The sequence below is a fragment of the Oncorhynchus tshawytscha genome, linkage group LG01 (genome assembly GCF_018296145.1).
Source record: "Oncorhynchus tshawytscha isolate Ot180627B linkage group LG01, Otsh_v2.0, whole genome shotgun sequence".
Classification (NCBI taxonomy): Eukaryota; Metazoa; Chordata; class Actinopteri; order Salmoniformes; family Salmonidae; genus Oncorhynchus; species Oncorhynchus tshawytscha.
In genome coordinates, this window is record NC_056429.1 from 42,829,367 (window position 1) to 42,849,513 (window position 20,147).

At 41.3% G+C, this 20,147-nt stretch overlaps 1 protein-coding gene across 2 annotated transcripts in view; it reads right to left on the reverse strand.

Moving 5' to 3' along the window:
- Window positions 1–2,522: 2,522 nt before the first annotated feature.
- LOC112250933 (influenza virus NS1A-binding protein homolog A) overlaps window positions 2,523–20,147 on the reverse strand; it is a 33,642-nt gene continuing 16,017 nt past the window's right edge. For both annotated transcript variants that reach the window (XM_024421502.2, XM_024421508.2), the window contains exons 4-14: window positions 18,198–18,367; window positions 16,868–16,943; window positions 16,607–16,780; window positions 12,006–12,131; window positions 10,404–10,517; window positions 9,732–9,876; window positions 9,353–9,577; window positions 9,116–9,237; window positions 8,744–9,002; window positions 3,873–4,046; window positions 2,523–3,629 (exon numbers count right to left, since the gene is read on the reverse strand). In XM_024421502.2, coding sequence (XP_024277270.1) covers window positions 3,370–3,629; window positions 3,873–4,046; window positions 8,744–9,002; window positions 9,116–9,237; window positions 9,353–9,577; window positions 9,732–9,876; window positions 10,404–10,517; window positions 12,006–12,131; window positions 16,607–16,780; window positions 16,868–16,943; window positions 18,198–18,367 — 1,845 coding nt within the window. In that variant the 3' untranslated portion in view covers window positions 2,523–3,369. The remainder of the gene's footprint in view (window positions 3,630–3,872; window positions 4,047–8,743; window positions 9,003–9,115; window positions 9,238–9,352; window positions 9,578–9,731; window positions 9,877–10,403; window positions 10,518–12,005; window positions 12,132–16,606; window positions 16,781–16,867; window positions 16,944–18,197; window positions 18,368–20,147) is intronic.

The window sequence follows — 20,147 nt, forward strand, 5'->3', positions numbered from 1 at the left end:
TGGCCGGTTGCCCTTCTCCCTGAGTGCTGCGCGCTCCATCATGTGATTGGGTCTTTCTCACAGGCTACAAGTGAAGGCAGACACATCGGGGACACAACTGCATGCATCCTTATCCAATTCCCGAGGTGCATATTGAAGATATCATCAGCCAACAAAATGAGTAGGCCTAACAAACAGCAAAAGCACTCGCCTATTTCAATCTACTATTCCCCACAGTACAAAGGTTGACCTATTCTGTGCGAGAAATAAATATTCCAAACATAGTCTGGGACAGTTGTGGGATGCGATAGATCCCATATTAATACAACCACTAGCATCAAAACTTTTTTATGCAATGTGGCTGACACAACAGATCAGAACATTTAGCTTAACATGTTGATAAACTATTAGGTTATTTCATCACATTATAAGCGCAGTAATGCACACATGGTAGTAGGCTATAAGCCTGAATGTTCCAATAGGAGAAAAAAATATTATTATTATGCTTTGATTATAAAGGTGCATTTTTATGGTGAAATTATCTTCCCCAAATGTGAAACTCACGTGCCGCTTATGTATACCACTTAGGCTCTACACCCCTTGTAAAGCGGATTAATGTGCTTAATTTTAAGAAGTTATTTGGCCACTTCAGTGATAGACACCTATAGGGCTATGGGCTACATGAGGTGTGCAAAAAAAAGGCATTGTTTCTTATGCTGGGCATCATTCACAAGTGATAAGCTGTCATTGCCAACAAAGGGTATAAAACAAAGTATTGAGATAAACTTTTGTTATTGATCAAATACCTTTTTTCCACCATAATTTGCAAATAAATAAATTAAAAATCCTACAATGTGATTTTCTGGATTTTTTTTGCACAATTGGTGGCTGACTAAATACTTTTTTGCCCCACTAAGAACAAACTTTATTTTTGCGGGGACTATCTGTTCCATGTCGTGAATCTGTTATTCAATGTGTTTGTATGAGCTAATAGCAGTAAGTCCAAAAATTCATTTATCAAACAATTTATTCATATTTTTTTCGATACTTCAAGGAGTCTTAAAATTCCAAATCAAATAGCAAAATTATCCTTGGTATGACCTTAAAACAATTCCATACAGCTTAGTATTACCCCTTCCAGTTTAGACTCTTATGGTTGAATGATTTTCAACTTGAGCGGCAATATTTCTATATAGCCTACACAAGAGTGGCTAGGTGTCGGCTATCACTGGTTAACGCTTAATCTGATAGAATCTATGCGTAGATTTGAAGATTGGACTAATTTTACAGTTGGTGAAACATTTGTCACAGAACATGTTTAATTTCCTAACCTCCCTTTGCTTTTACCATGCATGTGACCGTGATCCTGGCTGAAGCTCATGTCCCTGATCCTGGCTAAAGCTCATGTCCCTATGGGACCGTAGGCGTTTTATATTTTCTGTCTCTGACAGTATGTCTGATTCAGTGAAACAAAATTCTGACTGTTCATTTTTAGAACAGATGGGACAATTATAATTCCATAGAAGTATACTTATATTTCTATGGGTAGGTAATTGTTTGACATGGCCTGGCCAAAAGCCATGACTGCTCAGCAGAAAGTGAAGTGCTACCCTCGAACCTTCTGTGACCTACTTCCCTCAGCCAGGTTGCGACGTGATTGACAGGTATGCCGTCAGACTAGTCACAGCTTACAGGAGGCTATTTTGTGAATTGACGGAACGTAGAGGGGGAGGAATTAGTGGTCTTTGACAGGCAGGTGTTAGGTAAGGTAGCCAATGTCCAAGGACAGGGTAGTTCAAGGGATTGCAGGTACAGCTCAGGTGTTGCGCCATTCATCCACCTTTCAAGATCATGTGACCCAGACTGACTGGGTCCCTCTATCCTTCCCTCCCTGCTCTGCAGGCAAACTATATTTAGTGTAATCCTTCAAATTATACCCCAATAGGAACAGAGAAAGGATTTAGGGCTCTATTCAAGCCGTAGCTTTATAGCGCAATTGACAATTAAAAGACATTGTTCCCACGGTCGCAGAGACTACATTCACACTAAACATGTTGGCTCAATCTGAAATTAATTTTTTTATGCTGCTCTTCCGCAATACGGATTGAATCCAGCCATTAGGGAGGTAGGTAATCTGGTCCCAGTGGAAACTAACTGGTAGAGGAGCTATGGCTGCGCAGCCCAATTCTGATATTCTTCCACAAATTGGTCTATTGACCAATCAGATCAGATATTTTGCCAATTAGGCAAAGGATCAGATTCGGCTGCAGACCATGCTGCCATACATTTCTGCTCGCGGAGAGAAATGCTATATTCGGGGACAGTAATTGTGTCCTGGTGGAAAAAAATAGTGACTTGCAAAATCCAATTGGTAGAAGGTTTATAGAATGTGTATAAATCAGGTTATTTCATTAGAACCCCGGGGTGGAAATTTCCCAATGCTACCTCAAAAACAGCAAGTCACTCCACTTTAACAAACCAGTCAAACCTGACTCTTAGTTCTAGTACTGTATTGAACTGGAAAACTAAAAGAGGACAAACAGTCAGGTTGAAATGGTTTATTAGTTAAGAAATATCAGCTTGTTACAAATGTGATGCAGCACTTTCCAATTGAATCATTCTAAACTCACAAAAGAAAAAAGCCAAATGTCTGAACCCCTTTCAAAAACGCTCAACACAACAGCATCTCCATAATAGTAGATTAGTCAAAATGCAGCAACAAGAGTTGGTTAGCGTGTGTGTTACGCGTTACTAAACTGGCACTGGTTTCGTTTGATGACTCAGACATGTGCGTCCACTACTTCCTCTATTGGTAAATCAGCAGTGTATAAAAATATAAAAAGGGCATTAAATATTTATCAAGCAATCCAGCTTTAGTCTAAACTACACAAAAATGCCATGGGAGTTACCCTCTTTCTTTGAATAAGGCTTCAAAATTGCAGATATTTAAATGTGTGAGCTAAAATGACAGTTCAAAATGGAAAAAAATATTCAGAATCACTTTCCTAAAACTAGTCAACTCAATGTTTTCCAGTACTGTCACCTATTCTGAACACACCATTAAGTCCAAGGTAGTCTTGGTGACCAAAACAGTAGGTGTTTCTCTGTAACCCCTCAGAAAACAATACACAAAACGTTCCAAGAAACTCAATTGCACAAATGTATTAAAGATGTTGGCATTCTTAATACAAAAAATAAAAAAAGCAATCTAAATATATACAGCACGAAAAACATTGTATGCAATATGCAAAGGCTTGATGTTGCTTTAGGCAACCCTCCAAAAATGATTCCCGTCCCTCCCGCTCACGTACAGAAAATCACAAAACACAATTAAAAGCACTACGCATGTTAGTTTGAGACCCCCCATAACAGCCCCTTAACCCCTGACCCTCAGACGGAAGAGGAGAGGGCCTCGGCGCAGTCACTCCACTCGTCCGTCTCAGGGTCGTATACCTCGAGCGTGTTCAGGAAGTTGTTTCCGTCGAAGCCGCCTACGGCGCAGATGACGTCACCCAGCGCAGCCACACCCGCATTACTCCGTGCCACGGTCATGCTACCCAGCATCCTCCACGTGTTACGGACTGGGTCATACACCTCTACGCAGCGCAGTGCATGGGAGCCATCGAACCCACCAACCACTAAGAGCTTCCCTAGAGAGGGGAAGAGAAGGAGATGAGAGAGAGCAGAGAAAGAAAGAGCAAAGGGTCAGCACAAATCAGATTTTATCTGAGGAGTAATGATTTGGACATTTCTGCCAAATTCCAAGGTTGCAACCACAGAAACCTGCATTCCTACACCGAACTGATTACCCTATACATGGTAATACTCTCCCGCCCCCGTTTAGAGCAGACCATAAAATTGGAATATTTCATTTCTATGGAGTAGTCTCTTACCATTGTAGACGGCCACCCCAGCCCCCCTGCGAGCTACGTTCATGGGGGCGATAAGGGTCCAAGTGTTATTCTCAGGGTTGTAGCGCTCCACTGTGTTCAGGCAGTTCCACGACTCAGCACCTCCAATCACGTACATGAAGCCATCCAGCTCACATACCGCAGCCTGGTGCCTCTCTAGGAGAACACAGAGTAAACACTGCACATTAGTCACTTTTCACAGAACTCAAAGCTGTTCCAGTTCTTCACGAATACAGTATATGCGATACAGTGAAATCGGAAAGTATTCAAACCACTTCACTTTTCCACATTGTGTTAAATTTCAACCATATTCTAAAATAGATTAAATAAATAATGGAGTGCTGTATGAGATGACCTGGCCGCCACAATCATCCGACCTCGACCCATTTGAGATGGCTTTGGATGAGTTGGACCACAGAGTGAAGGAAAAGCAGCCAACAAGTGCTCAGTGTATGTGGGAACTCCTTCAAGACTGTTGGAAAAGCATTCCAGGTGAAGCTGGTTGTGAGAATGCCAAGAGTGTGCAAAGCTGTCATCAAGGCAAAGGGTGGTTACTTTGAATAATCAAAAATATATGTTGATATAACACTTTTAGACTTACTACATGACTCCATGTGTGTTATTTCATAGTTTTGCTGTCTTCACTATTATTCTATAATGCAGAAAATAGTACAAATGAACAAACAAACCTTGAATGAGTAGGTCTCAACTTCTGACTGGTACTGAAAGCATTCTGCCCCCTTCCCCTTTTCCACATTTTGTTACATTACATCCTTATTCTAAAATGGATGAAATACATTATTTCCCTCAGCAATCTACACACAATGACAAAGCAAAAACAGGTTTTTACAAATGTATTAGAAATAAAACAAATACTTTATTTACTGTGACTGGAACGAATTGCAAAAATCGCTGAAGTTGGAGACTTTTATCTCCCTCACCAACTTCAAACATCAGCTATCTGAGCAGCTAACCGATCGCTGCAGCTGTACATAGTCTATTGGTAAATAGCCCACCCATTTTCACCTACCTCATCCCCATACGGTTTTTATTTATTTACTTTTCTGCTCTTTTGCACACCAATATCTCTACCTGTACATGACCATCTGATCATTTATCACCAGTGTTAATCTGCAAAATTGTAATTATTCGCCTACCTCCTCATGCCTTTTGCACACATTGTATATAGACTCCCCCCTTTGTTTTCTACTGTGTTATTGACTTGTTAATTGTTTATTCCATGTGTAACTCTGTGTTGTCTGCTCACACTGCTATGCTTTATCTTGGCCAGGTCGCAGTTGCAAATGCGAACTTGTTCTCAACTACCCTACCTGGTTAAATAAAGGTGAAATAAAAAATAAAAATAAAATAAGTATTCAAACCCTTTGCTATGAGACTCGAAATTTAGCTCAGGTGCATACTGTTTCCATTGATCATCCTTGAGATGTTTCTACAACTTGATTGTAGTCCACATGTGGTTGATTGGACATGATTTGGAAACGCACACACTTGTCTATATAAGGTCCCACAGTTGACAGTGCATGTCAGAGCAAAAACCAAGCCATGAGGTCTAATGATTTGTCTGTAGAGCTCCGAGACAGGATTGTGTCGAGGCATAGATCTGGGGAAGGGTATCAAAACATTTCTGCAGCATTGAAGGTCCTCAAGAACAGTGGCCTCCATCATTCTTAAATGGAAGACGTTTGGAACCGCCAAGACTCTTCCTAGAGATGGCCGCCCGGCCAAACCAAGCAAACAGGGGAGAATGGCTTTGGTCAGGGAGGTGACCAAGAACCTGATGGTCACTCTGACAGAGCTTCAGAGTTCCTCTGTGGAGATGGGAGACCATTCCAGAAGGACAACCATCTCTGCAGCACTTCACCATCAGGCTTTTTTGGTTGAGTGGCTAGACGGAAGCCACTCCTCAGTAGAACATGGCGGTCCACTTGGAGTTTGCCAAAAGACACCTATAGGACTCAGACTATGAGAAACAAGATTCTCTGGCCTGAACACCAAGAAAACCTGGCACCATCCCAAAGGTTAAGCATGGTGGTGGCAACATCATGCTGTGGGGATGTTTTTCAGCGGCAAGGAGACTAGTCAGGATCAAGCGAAAGATGAACGGAGCAAAGGACAAAGATCCTTGATAAATACCTGCTCCAGAGCGCTCAGGACCTCAGACTGGTGCCAAGGTTAACTTCTTGGTGACAGGGGGCAGCATTCTCACGTCCGGATGAAATGCATGCCCAAATTCAACTGTCAGCTACTCATCCCCAGAAGATAAGATATGCATATTATTAGTAGATTTGGATAGAAAACACTGAAGTTTCTAAAAACGGTTTGAATCATGTCTGAGTATAACAGAACTTATTTAGCAGGCGAAACCCCGAGGACAAACCATTCAGATTTGTTTTAGTTTTTTTGAGGTCACTCTTTTCAATGTTTTTCAAAGGGACCTTCCTGTAGTTCCTATAGCTTCCACTGGATGTCAACAGTCTTTAGAAATTGGTTGAGGTAATTCCTTTGTGTAATGAAGTACGGCCATCTTGAACGAGGGTCACTTGAAGTGTACTGTTAGATAGAGGCGCATGACCAGAAAGCATGCTTCAGTTTGTTTTCTTCCTGTATTGAACACACATCATCCAGTCTTCAATTGTATCAATTATTTATGTTAAAAAAATACCTAAAGTTGTATTACAAAAGTAGCTTGAAACGTTTTGGCAAAATTTACAGTTAACTTTTGAGATATTTTGTAGTCATGTTGAGCAAGTTGGAACCGGTGGTTTTCTGGATCAAACGCGCCAAATAAATGGACAATTAGGATATATAAATCGACGGAATTAAATCAAACAAAGGGACCATTTGTGATGTTTATGGGACATATTGGAGAGCCAACAAAAGAAGCTTGTCAAAGGCATGAATTTTTATTTGTGTTGTGCCTGCGGGGTTGAAATACGCTTTCTCTTTGTTTACTATGGTGCTATCCTCAGATAATAGCATCGTTGCTTTCACCGAAAAGCCTTTTTTGAAATCTGACATGTTGGCTGGATTCACAACAAGTGTAACTTTAATTTGCTATCTTACATGTGTGATTTAATGAACGTTTGATTTTTTATAGTAATTTATTTTAATTTGGCACTCTGCATTTTCCCTGGCTTTCTGGAAGGGTCTCCAATCTCCACAGAGGAACTCTGTAGCTCTGTCAGAGTGACCATCAGGTTCTTGGTCACCTCCCTGACCAAAGCCATTCTCCCCTGTTTGCTTGGTTTGGCCGGGCGGCCATCTCTAGGAAGAGTCTTGGCGGTTCCAAACGTCTTCCATCTAAGAATGATGGAGGCCACTGTTCTTGAGGACCTTCAATGCTGCAGAAATGTTCTGATACCCTTCCCCAGATCTATGCCTCGACACAATCCTGTCTCGGAGCTCTACAGACAAATCATTAGACCTCATGGCTTGGTTTTTGCTCTGACATGCACTGTCAACTGTGGGACCTTATATAGACAAGTGTGTGCGTTTCCAAATCATGTCCAATCAACCACATGTGGACTACAATCAAGTTGTAGAAACATCAAGGATGATCAATGGAAACAGTATGCACCTGAGCTAAATTTCGAGTCTCATAGCAAAGGGTTTGAATACTTATGTAAATAAAGTATTTGTTTAGCCCAGAGAGGTTAATCTTCCAACAGGACCACGACCCTAAGCACACAGCTAAGACAGCGTAGGAGTGGCTTCTGGACAATTCTCAATGTCCTTGAGTGGCCCAGCCAGAGCACAGACTTGAACCCGATCGAACATCTCTGGAGAGACCTGAAAATAGCTGTGCAGCGACACTACCCATCCAACCTGACAGAGCTTGAGATGATCTACAGAGAAGAGTAGGTGAACCTCCCCAAATACAGGTGCGTCAAGCATCATACCCAAGAACACTTGAGGCTCTAATCGCTGCCAAAGATGCTTCAACAAAGTACTGAGTAAAGGGTCTGAACACTTGTGATATTTCAGTTTCATTTTTTATAAACTTGCAAAAAATGTCTAAACATGTTTTTATTTTGTCATTATGGGGTATTGTGTGTAGATGAGGGAAAAACCCCAATTTCATCCATTTCAGAATAAGGCTGTAACCTAACAAAATGTGGAAAAATTCAAGTGGTCTGAATACCTTCCCGAATGCACTGTACATAGGCACCATACTAAAGCATTCAGTGCTGTGACAGATCAAAGAAACCCCTTTTGTTATAATCTGGAACCCTTTTTGCTTAGTGTGTGTGTGTGTGATATTGGTACAGCATGTGTACAGTACAATCGTATTTGAACAATGAAGCTTAAACTTTTAATTTTGCTTTATACTTCAGCATTTGGGATTTGATATATGTTTTATATTGAGGTGACAGTAAAGAATTTAGCCTTTTACGTGAGGGTATTTTAATACATATGTTTTACCGTTTAGAAATGAATGCATTTTATGCATCTAGTCCACCCATTTTAAGGTGTCAAGTACTTTGACAAATGTACTTTGTGTATTCAATTTAGTCAAAAGTTTAGTATTTGGTCCCATTTACCTAGCATGCAATCACTAAGGTTGTGACTCTTCAAACTTGTTGGGTTTATTTTTAGTTTGTGTTTCGAATTATGTTGTGAATGGGAAATCATGTCATTTTTGAGTCACTTATTGTAAATAAGAACAGAATGTTTCTGAACACTTCTACATTAATGTGGAAAACCCCTCAAATAATCGTGACATTCTGTACTGTCGCCTCATATAAAACATTTGATCTCAAATCAAATGCTGGAGTATAAAGCCAAATTCAAATAAATACGTAGGGAAGTGTATGTGTGGTATTGGTACGTACTGATGTTGAGGGGGGCACAGTTGTTCCAGGTCTTGGTCACAGGGTCAAAAGCATCACAGTTCTTCAGTCCTTTCTGCCCACAGGGGTCTGACCCTCCCACCACAAACAGCTTATTGTTCAACGAGCAGACACCTGCGTTGCAGCGATTGGTCCGGAGCTCTGCCACCTGAGCCCACGTGTCAGTGTGGGGATCGTAGGTCTCCCCACAGCTCAGCTCGTCTGAGTGACCGTTGGAGCCACCCATCACATACAGCTGACCCTAAGAGATCAGAGGAGGCAGGTTTAAGTCAGAAAACGATTGATCAGTCAGGGTCAGACAGGCACCTGTCAATCATAAGAAATGCGGGTTCAAAGGACAGGGGTGTGTTGTACCATGAGCACGGCCATCTGGAAGCGAGCCCTGGCAGTCCGCATGGGAGCAGTAAAGGTCCAGAGGTCCTCTTTGGGGTCGTAACACTCCACAGTCCTCAGGCACTCCTCCCGGTTATACCCTCCTGGAGGGAACATTCAAGGTCAGTAACAGGAAAAGGTTGATTTGGACAATCTAAGATTTGAGACCTGTCAGTGCCAGTCTCCAGATAGAGAGGCCCATTGGTTAACCCTGCATACCTGCAGCGATGAGTCTGCCGTGCAGGGTGGCAGTGCCCAGGCCAGAGCGGGCGTAGTGCATGGAGGTCAGCGGGTGTTCCTCCAGCTCCTCAGACTGAGCCTCAAAGCTCAGGCTCTTCATCAGACATGGTGTGGCAGAGGGAGAACTCTGGGGAGAATTGCGGCCATGCAGGAAGATCACACACAACACCCCGTCCAGTACGGCCAGACACAGGTAGGTGTTGTCTGGAAGAGAGATGGAGAAGGAGGGAGGGAGTTGATGTATGAGCGGAGGGGATGTTAATAACTAAATAAAAAAACGTTGATGTTATTAGGCTATTCATACAAATTATGCTATACACCCACTCCTTGACATCGAAATCTTCAAACATTCACTTACTGGTGGTCTTCTCGGAAGCGATGTACTTCCACTCTCTCCTGCAGGGTTTGGGTGTGTTGGAGGCCAAGCCGGAGGGTGAAGAGCTGCCGGAGGTGGAAGAGCTCGGCTGTCTCTTGGTGTTGCTGTTCTCACGGGGGGGCTTCTTCTGCAAGAGCAGAAAGCAGCTACAGAAGCCCAGCCAGAGGCAACAGCCACATCATCCCACCACTGCCTAATACACCAGCTGGCTGCAGAGCGCACACTCCACAATCTGGCCTGAAAATGGACTAAACCTGGGTTTAAACCTGCATAGAAATACATCCAAGCACATTCTTTTAGCAGTGCCAGTCCCCCTGAAATGTTTCAAACCAGCCTACAACAAATTTTAAACCATCTGAACAAGCTGAAAGACAGCACAGGCAATGAGAAGACTTTTACAAATGCAGAAGCAGCTACATACTGAGACAACACACACAAATAGGTAGTAATCACGACCCAATCGCCAAAAGACTGATCTGAGAACCAGTCTAATATGCAACATGAGCTAAGCAAGCAGATCTGTAGTATCACCAGGTTCTACAAACTAATTGTTTGCCCTGTTGCCAGGCTACATAAGGTGGGATAAAAGCCAAGTTGGGCCAAGCGACACTCGGGTAGGCCCAGGAAAGGTCCAGGTAGGGGTGGGTTGTGTACCTGAACCAACTGCATGTGGTCCTCCTCCGCACCAACCCCAAACATCCCATGTTCCTCAATGATGAGTGCGCCATCGAGCAGCTTGTGGTCGGCTGAGTAGTACAACGTTTGCACCTGCAAGACACACAGCGACATCACCCATGTGGCAGGCTGTCTTCATGGCAACACAGCAGCATCCCGGGCAACAAGAAAGTGAGGGAGGAAGGAGGACAGTGAGGGAGGAAGGCTGATCTGTTGTCACTGGTAGGAAACCAATACTTCTTTATCAACATAGACACACAGAACGAACAGAGGTGGTTACAGGACATGTAGGGGTCCACACAAAATCAGCAGTTTCTGCTTCTGTGCTGCCCTCTCTCCATAAGATCTAAAAAAAAAAGGAGGAGTCTGGGTTTGGTAAATACGCAACATTTGGAAACGTCTTCAGTCCACATGACCTCACAGGCTGCTTGGAAACCAGAAACCACGCTCCTGGCTGGCTGAAGTCGGTCATTATAATTATAATAGGCACTGCAGTTTCCTGGTGTAAAACCATGAGGTATGCTTTCATACAGCAGGTGAAGGCAAAGCTTCAACATACATTGACGTTTCATACAAGTAGTCATAAAATAAAAAACAAAAAAGTTGTTTTCAATCAAAGTTAGTATGACAAAAATCGAAATAAGTGATTGGATTATGACATGGGCATTGAGATGGTGTGTGGAATATGCTTGAGCAGAGAAGCATTTCAAAAGTTGGTTTAAATGGCCGTCATTCTGCTCTTGCCCACGTTAAAGGACAAAGCTCTTAAAATGTACTGTGCAATCACTGATTTGGATAAATATGGTTCATATTAAATGCGGTTCCAAAATAAGGGGTTAAATCAGTGAATTATGAGGGGTGTATCGAGTCTCAGGGGGGTGGAGGGGTTGGGGTAATCATGGTTATGTGCTAAGCAGATGTACTGTTCAGTGGATATGGGTTTCTGAGTAATTTTGTATATCCGGATGATCAATCCGGCTGTATATCCGGCTGTAGAAAGAGGGAGGTGCTTCTCTCCTCCCTCTTTTTCTCTCCCTGTTTCTCGCTCTCTGACTCATTACCCTGGTGGTTCAGTCTTGGCTCTTCAGTCGTCTCCTGCTGCTGTTAATAAACCTGGAGGACAGAGAAATCAACGGGGAGGAACAGTCATTAGAACTGGAGCGCTCACTGACACACTCACAATTAATGCGCACACACACTCCTGCTCAGAAAGAGAAGGGCATCGGTGAGACAGAACAGAGTCAAAGACCTGCTCACTCACTTTGTTTCAATGCGAAAGAGACCAAAAGTCAATACTGTGGGTGGAACCAACTGATCACTAAAACATAAATATCAAAGAGCGAACAGCCACACGGCTGTGTCTCTGCTCACCTCTAGTTTGCAGTATGGCCAGGTACACTGTACTGCATAACTTAACACTTAAAAAAAGAACGAAAAAACAAACAGTCCTAACAGTGTGTGAAATGACATCATGCCACGTTGAGTTGTGAACAGTGCCTTAACTTGTTAGAGGAAAGCGCAGAAAGGAGGGATGCATATGGGGCGGATGAGTGCAAGCTAGTCTCCAGCTACGGTACTGACCTCCTCCATCAGTCTATCCAGTTGGTCTCCATTCTCCCACAGTCTGCGCTGGACCCAGTTAAGCACTTTGGAGTAGAGCTTGCCATTGCTGGGCAGGCTCAAGCTGTCTTCCAGCATTACTTCTAACTGTAGAGACATAAGAAGAGACCAGTCAGAAGAGGTGCTAGGATCAAATCATAAATCACAAGACACTGATTCCTTATTGAACCATCATAGCCTAGCTAGGGTTATGATGCGTTCTGCCTTAACTGGAGACAAAGAAGACTATTCAATCAAAACCAGTAACTGGTGAATTCTGTAGCACAAAACTAATAATGCAACTAAGTGTATTTGAAGGCCATAAATAACCAGTTGGGTCACATTTTGCACTACACGTGCAACACAGAATTTCTGACCTAGCCCACAATGTCTGCTGTGTAGATCAAGCAGTCATTTGAAAGAGTAAGAACATTTCAGTGGGACAACTCAAAAGGCGAAATCCATTAAAGCCAAGATAATGGAATTCATTGTCCTTGACATTCCACCGTTCTCTGTCGTGGGTGATGTTGGCTTTCGCCGACTGGTCGAGCACCGGTACACAATACCAAGTGCGCTATTTTTCCCAGATGTTGCCCTACCGGAGTTACACAGTAATAGCGTCACGAGATACATGCTATGGAATGCAGTTTGGGTCTTTGCGTGTCAAAGATACAGTAGCACTGTCAAAGCATTTCAAAACAGTCTGCAAACAGGCAAATACTGGCCACGAATGATGCGTTTACAATACCGCATTAGTAATAAAGCATCATTTGTTCGACCGCAACTTCAGGGGTAGCTAGCTTTAGCTTGGTACCTAGTTAACACCAATATAACCAGCCTGAAAACAATGACCAGTAGAAACTGCAATCATTTTCATTATTCTTAGCAATGATTTAGGAATCCTTGTAAGTATTAACTAGGTTGCCAGTTGATGTTTGCCTACTGAAATTGTACTTCAGTTCATGAAAATGAATAGCTAGTCAGCAACTTAACTCTGTTGCCCAAAGCTAACTTTATAAGCAGCTAGCTTCATCTGGCTAGTGAGGCTTAACCGGACCGGGTTGTGAAGATAGCCACATTAAGGATTAGCCACAATAGTGGAATTTGCAGTTTGCCATCAAAATAATGTCATTGACAGTGACGCAAATGAATACAAATAGTAGAATCATTCCATACATTTATTTTGAAGGCTAACCACAAAGTCACTATTGTGGTTAATCCTTATTGTTGTGGCTAGCTTTTTTTTTTTTTTACTAGGCAAGTCAGTTAAGAACAAATTCTTATTTTCAATGATGGCCTAGGAACAGTGGGTTAACTGCCTGTTCAGGGGCAGAACGACAGATTTGTACCTTGTCAGCTCGGGGGATTTGAACTTGCAACCTTCCGGTTACTAGTCCAATGCTCTAACCACTAGGCTACCCTGCCGCCCCACATAGATGGGTTCGACCACCATTAATAAAATAAGAACTGTCTTGTAAATTGGGGTTATTTTAGATGACACCTAGCTATATAGTTAGCTAGCTAACTAACTATAGCTACTGAAACAGATGTTATTTTGCTTTTAGGGGAAGAACTACAAGAACTACATTGTTTGCATCCATGAGCACAAGCAAACTTTACCAGCATCGTAGCATACGTATCGATGAATCGTTGTGACATATGAAATATGAGTGAGTGTAATAACTACGTAAAAAAATGAATGAAAGCGTTAAATTATTTGACGTGCAGTCATATTCAGGTCCTGATTGGTCAAATCGTGTTATTAGACATGAATTTTTTTTTGACACGCGAAGACCCAAACGGCATTGCATAGAAATCCTGGTTGAGAATGAAACAGCAATTAAGTGAAATAAATAGGTTGATTATGTTTCTGGTCATTTATTTTACCTTTATTTAACTAGGCGTAAGAACAAATTCTTATTTTCAATGTCGGCCTAGGAACAGTGGGTTAACTGCCTTGTTCAGGGGGAGTAAATGGCAACAAAATAACCCTGTGTGTGTGTAACCTTAACTTACTTGTCTAGTTAAATTTAAGAACAATTATTTACAATGACGGCCTGGGCGATGCTGGGCCAATTGTGCACCGCCCTATGGGACTCCCAATCACGGCCGGATGTGATACAGCCTTGATTTGAACCAGGGACTGTAGTGACGCCTCTTGCACTACGATACAGTGCCTTTGACCACTACGTCCGTGTGCGTGTTAACTATTTAACTGTACTCGAACGCTTTAACTTCTTGGTGACTGGGGCACAGTATTGAGTAGCTTGGATGAATAAGGTGCCCAGAGTAAACTGCCTGCTACTCAGCCATAAAAGCTAGAATAAGCATATAATTAGTATATTTTCATAGAAAACACTGAAGTTTCTAAAACTGTTTGAATGATGTCTGAGTATAACAGAACTCATATGGCAGGAGAAAACCTGAGAAAAAAATCCAACCAGGAAGTGGGAAATCTGAGGTTGGTCGTTTTTCAACTCATTCCCTATTGAAGATATTACTAACGCTATTCCTAAGGCTTCCACTAGATGTCAACAGTCTTTAGAACGTTGTTTGATGCTTCTGCTGTGAAGTGGGGCTGAATGAGAGGGGATTGAGCCAGGTGTCCTGCAGATTGCTATGAGCTCGTGACGGAATTGGTTGGAACATTATTGAATATTTATGTTAAAAACATCCTAAAGATTGATTCTATACTTAGTTTGACATGTTTCTACGACCTGTAATATAACTGGTTGGACTTTGTCTGACCTTGCACACGTGTTTCGATTTGTTTACCAAACACTCGAAGGTATTTGGGCATAAATTATTAACTTTATCGAACATTTATTGTGGAACTGGGATTCCTGGGAGTGCTTTCTGATGAAGATGATCAAAGGTAAGTGAATATTTATAATGCTATTTCTGACTAATGTTGACTACACAACATGGCGGATCTCTCTTTGGCTGTTTTGGTCTCTGAGCGCCGTACTCAGATTATTGCATGGTGTGCTTTTTCCGTAAAGTGTTTTTGAAATCCGACACCACGGTTGCATTAACCTCTTGAGTGTAGGGGGAAGTATTTTGATGAAAAATGTACCCAAATGAAACTGCCTATTTCTCAGGCCCAGAATATGCATATAATTATCAGATTAGGATAGAAAACACTAAAGTTCCCAAAACTGTCAAAATATTGTCTTTGAGTATAACAGAACTGATATTGCAGGCGAAAACCTGAGGAAAATCCAACCAGGAAGTGCTGTTTTTCCTGAAGCCTCAGTTCCATTGCATGCCTTCCTTCCATTTAAAGAGATATCAACCAGATTCCTTTTCCTATGGCTTCAGTCTTTAGACATTTTTCAGAATAAAAGCCTGAAACTGAGCAAGAAAGATCACATCGCGTCAGTGGATGGCTGGGTGCCAGCAGAGTTTTGCATGCACGAGCAGCTTGGAGCAGAAATTCTCACTCCTATTGAAAAAGCTACGGTCCGGTTGAAATATTATCGATTATTTATTGTAAAAACAACCTGGGGATTGATTATTAAAAAAACGTTTGACATGTTTCTACGAACTTTACGGATAGTATTTGGAATTTGTCTGCCCTGTCGTGACCGCTCGAGCCTGTGGATTTCTGAACATACCTCCATTTGGTTGGCGCGTTATTTTGGATTTTAAAAGAAACGTTATGCAACAAAAGGAACATTTATTGTGTAACAGAGTCTCGGGAGTTCAAACATCCGAAGATCAAAGGTAAGCGATTCATTAAATTGCGTTTTTCTGACTTCCGTGACATATCTACTTTGCTGCTAGGTCTTTGTAATGTTTTGTCTGCTGAGAGATGTCTTAACATAAACGCTTGGATAGCTTTCGCCGAAAAGCTTTTTTGAAATCTGACGCGCCATGTGGATTTGCTATATTGCACTTGTGATTTTATGAAAATGTAATATTTTTAGTAATTTAATTTGAATTTGGCGCTCTGCAATTCAGTGGATGTTGAGAAAATGATCCTGCTAACGGGATGGGTGCACCAAGTTATGGAGAAGTTTATCTAAAGTTCCATGTATAATAGTTGTATCTTTTATCAATGTTTATTATGAGTATTTCTGTGAATTGATGTGGCTCTCTGCAAAATCACTGCATGTTTTGGAACTACTGAACATAACACGCCAATGTAAAATAAGATTTTTGGATATAAATATGCATTTCAGCGAACAAAACATACATGTATTGTGTAACATGAAGTCCTATGACTGTCATCTGATGAAGATCAAAGGTTAGTGATTAATTTTACCTATATTTCTGCTTTTTGTGACTCCACTCTTTGGCTAGAAAAATGGCTGTGTTTTTCTGTGACTTGGTGGTGACCTAACAATCGTTTGTGGTGCTTTCACTGTGAAGCCTTTTTGAAATCACACTGTGGCTGGATTAACGAGAATTATCTTTAAAATGGTGTAAAATACTTGTATGCTTGAGGAATTTTAATGAGATTTGTTGTTTTGAATTTGCCGCCCTGCACTTTCACTGGCTGTTGGGGGGTGGGACGCTACCGTCCCGATTATCCCAGAGAGGTTAAGGTTGCAGTAGAACATTGCTCAGGGAGGGCTTACTTTGAGGCGGGGGAGTTTGAAGAAGTCCTCCTGCTCAGAGACCTCCAGCAGGTGTTCTTGGATGTAGATGTCGATCTTGGAGAGCATGCGGCCGTCTCCCATGCAGCTGGAAAAGTTACGAAAGGAGATGGCACTATGGGATTCCATCTTCGACAGCAGGTAGTTACCACAGATCTGACCAATCAGAGAGGAGAGAAGTTTAAACATCTTAACATTGGGACTGTTTGCATATCAGTAGTTGAAAACAGAGTAAGATCCTACCTGCTTTACTCGTTCCATCTTTAGCCTTTTGGCTGCAGTGTAGACATCCTTAACCAACTCCTTGTCTGCCTTCAACCTGCAAGACAGAACCATTAGTTCATCAGACAGACAAACACAGACAGGAGTTGTACGCATGCCTGACAGGTGATGAAAGCCGAGCAGAGAGAGCGGTGAAGGGTCCAGGAAATATTTTTTTAAACCCATGCAGTCTTTTTAATTGTACTTCTAAATCCCTTATTTAATATTATTTATATCACTCCAATATATACATGTTTTCATAATATATTTCCCTGCGCCTCCTAGGGCCACTGAAACGCTCAGTCTGATGGTGTGGGTGTTAGGAAACAAAATTTAATATGAAATTACACAGCTGGAATGGCTAATAGGATGGTCTAGAGCCCACCCCCTTACCCCTTTAAAAAACAAAGGCACATGGTATTAGACCTGTCAGTTGGAGCTAGAGTTGCACCCTGAAAGTAGCATACTTTCACAGGTCTGTAGGCTTTCTTAAAAACAAAAAAGGCATACATAATGCATCTAAATTTGCTTTATCGTTGTTATACTGTTTTCAATAGGGAAACATAAGATTCAGGACCAGAACAGCCTGTTTGCATGGTGGACCATCTTGGCCTATACCTCGTTTGCCGTCTATTTATTGCAGAATACCACGATTATATACAGGGCCGACTATAGGCTGAGTCACAGAGGACAAACACAGTAAGTAATCCTTATTATTACTTGCTGTGTCATGCTTCAGAGGCAATGGCCCATGGTATAATCTACAGTCCATTTCATCATTTTGAGAAAATATCAGTGTCTATAACATTTCAAATGTTAAACACTGGAATTCTGCTGTTAAAAGGTAAATAAAGAAACCAGACTGCAATGAAGTTACTCTTCATGCATTCTCCTGAGTTATTTACATCAAATACTAAACAGATTCAGATATTCAGTTCTCAATTTTCAAGTGCGCCATTGTGATATGGATAAGTTTTATTTACACACATACACCTTGTAAACAAGGTTATAATGAAAGTCAAAATTATGGCATGTAAGTATGTTTAAGTTATTGTTCTACAACTAAAAGCTCTGGAAGTTACAACTCATTCAGTCAAAATTATTTATATTCTGATCCTTACCAAAATAAGGACATTCAGGCCAAAGCACGAGGTAAAAAAAAATAATAATAATAATTTTAAAAACTTACGTAGTGGTGAAAGTTGAAGGACATCTAATAAAGCCTAGGACTCATTGCGCAATGCATGTCTTAGAAGATGTACTCACTGGGCAGCGTAGGCATAGTTTAGGGGTCAGAGGTCATGGCACTTACTGGGCAGTGTAGGCGTAGTTAAGCAGGATCTCCACAGCCTCTGGGTCAAGGTCATCGAAGGTGACGTGGGACACGCCGTGAGGTTCGATGTCGCTGTTGAAGATCTCAAACAGGTAGGGGCTACAGCAGGCCAGCACGGCACGGTGAGCCATCAACTCATGACCACACACCTACAGAGGAGATAGATCAGAGGTCAGGGCTAAAACCAGAGAGACCATTCTTCAGAGGTGCTATAATTTATACTGAACAAAAATTTTAAAAAAAACACAATATGTAAAGCTTTGGTCCCAAGTTTTCTGAGCCATAATAAAAGATCCCAGAAATGTTCCATATGCACAACAATCTTATTTTTAAATTATTCCATTTCTGTTTGTCACATGTCTGTGGGACATGTTCAGTTTGTCTCAGTTGTTGAATCTTATGTTCATACAAATATTTACACATGTTAAGATTGCTGAAAATAAACGCAGTTGACAGTGTGAGAAGACGTTTCTTTTTTGCTGAGTTTATGGGTCAAAGACATAAGGTTTTCAGAGTAGCAAAAAAATAAAACAGCAATTACAATTCCCAAAAAGGCTTTATGTTCATTGGAGTGTCACCTATGCCATTAGTTTTATTCAAGAATAAAGCCAATAATTCATATGAATGTACCCTAGTAAAATGTCATTTTTTTAAAAAGCCAATTTTTCATAATCACAAGGTTATATATATCCATGCTTAGATGGCAGAAATATAACTACCTAGAAAAAAATAAAAATAATTATTTTGAATAACACAGTGTCACAAGTACAACTCAAAATTTGTTGGTCTTTTACAAAAACTTCCTGCCTTACACTGAAAAATATTTTAGAATTTATGGAAAGTTAAAGGCCATAATATAGTTTAAAATTATAATATTCAGTATTCATATATCAAATATGAATTGCATGATTACATGGGATAACAAAGCTACTGTCATTCAGCATAATGGGTGACATGAAACCTTTGCTGTGCCGTAGGACAAAAGCGTGATACTAAAGGATAGATTTCATACATGAACTGCCTGTTAAATGTTTCTTGGCCACATAAAAAGCAATGACCTTGACCTATAAAGCTAATACTTACTTTTCTTATTTATTATAGCTTTTTATAAAACAATAACATTAAAAGTATGTTCTGTGTTGTACTGAAGGATATGCGTTTTTATTACAAAGGTTACTAGAGGGTGAATAGGTGAAATCAAATATTACAAATAGATTACGTTAGATATTGCTGTACTGTCGGAACTAGAAGCACAAGCATTTCGCTACGCTCGCAATAACATTCTAACCATGTGTATGTGACCAATAAAATGCGATTTTCCGTCTGGCCACTGCCATAAAGGCCTGATTGGTTGAGTGCTGCAGAGATGGTTGTCTTTCTAGAAGGTCCTCCCATCTCCACTGAGGAATTCTAGAGCTCTGTCAGAGTGACCATCAGGTTCTTGGTCAACTCCCTGATGAAGGCCCTTCTCCCCAGATTGCGCAGGTTGGCCGGGCGGCCAGTTCTACAAAGAGTCTAAGTGGATCCAAACTTCTTTCATTTAAGAATGATGGCGGCCACTGTGTTCTTGGGGACCTTCAATGCTGTAGACATTTTTTGGTACTCTTCATCGGAGCGCTACGGACAATTCCTTCGACCTCACAGCTTGGTTTTTGCTCTGACATGCTGTGTCAACTGTGGGACCTTATATAGAAAAGGTGTGCCTTTCCCACTCATGTCCAATCAAATGAATTTACCACAGGTGGACTCTAAATCAAGTTGTAGAAACATCAAGGATGATCAATGGAAACAGGACGCACCTAAGCTCAATTGAGTCTCATAGCAAAGGGTCTGAATACTTACATAAATAAAGGTTGTTTAAAAAAAATACTTTTGCAAACATTTCTAAAAACCAGTTTTCACATTATGTGTAGATTATTTTCTTCAATG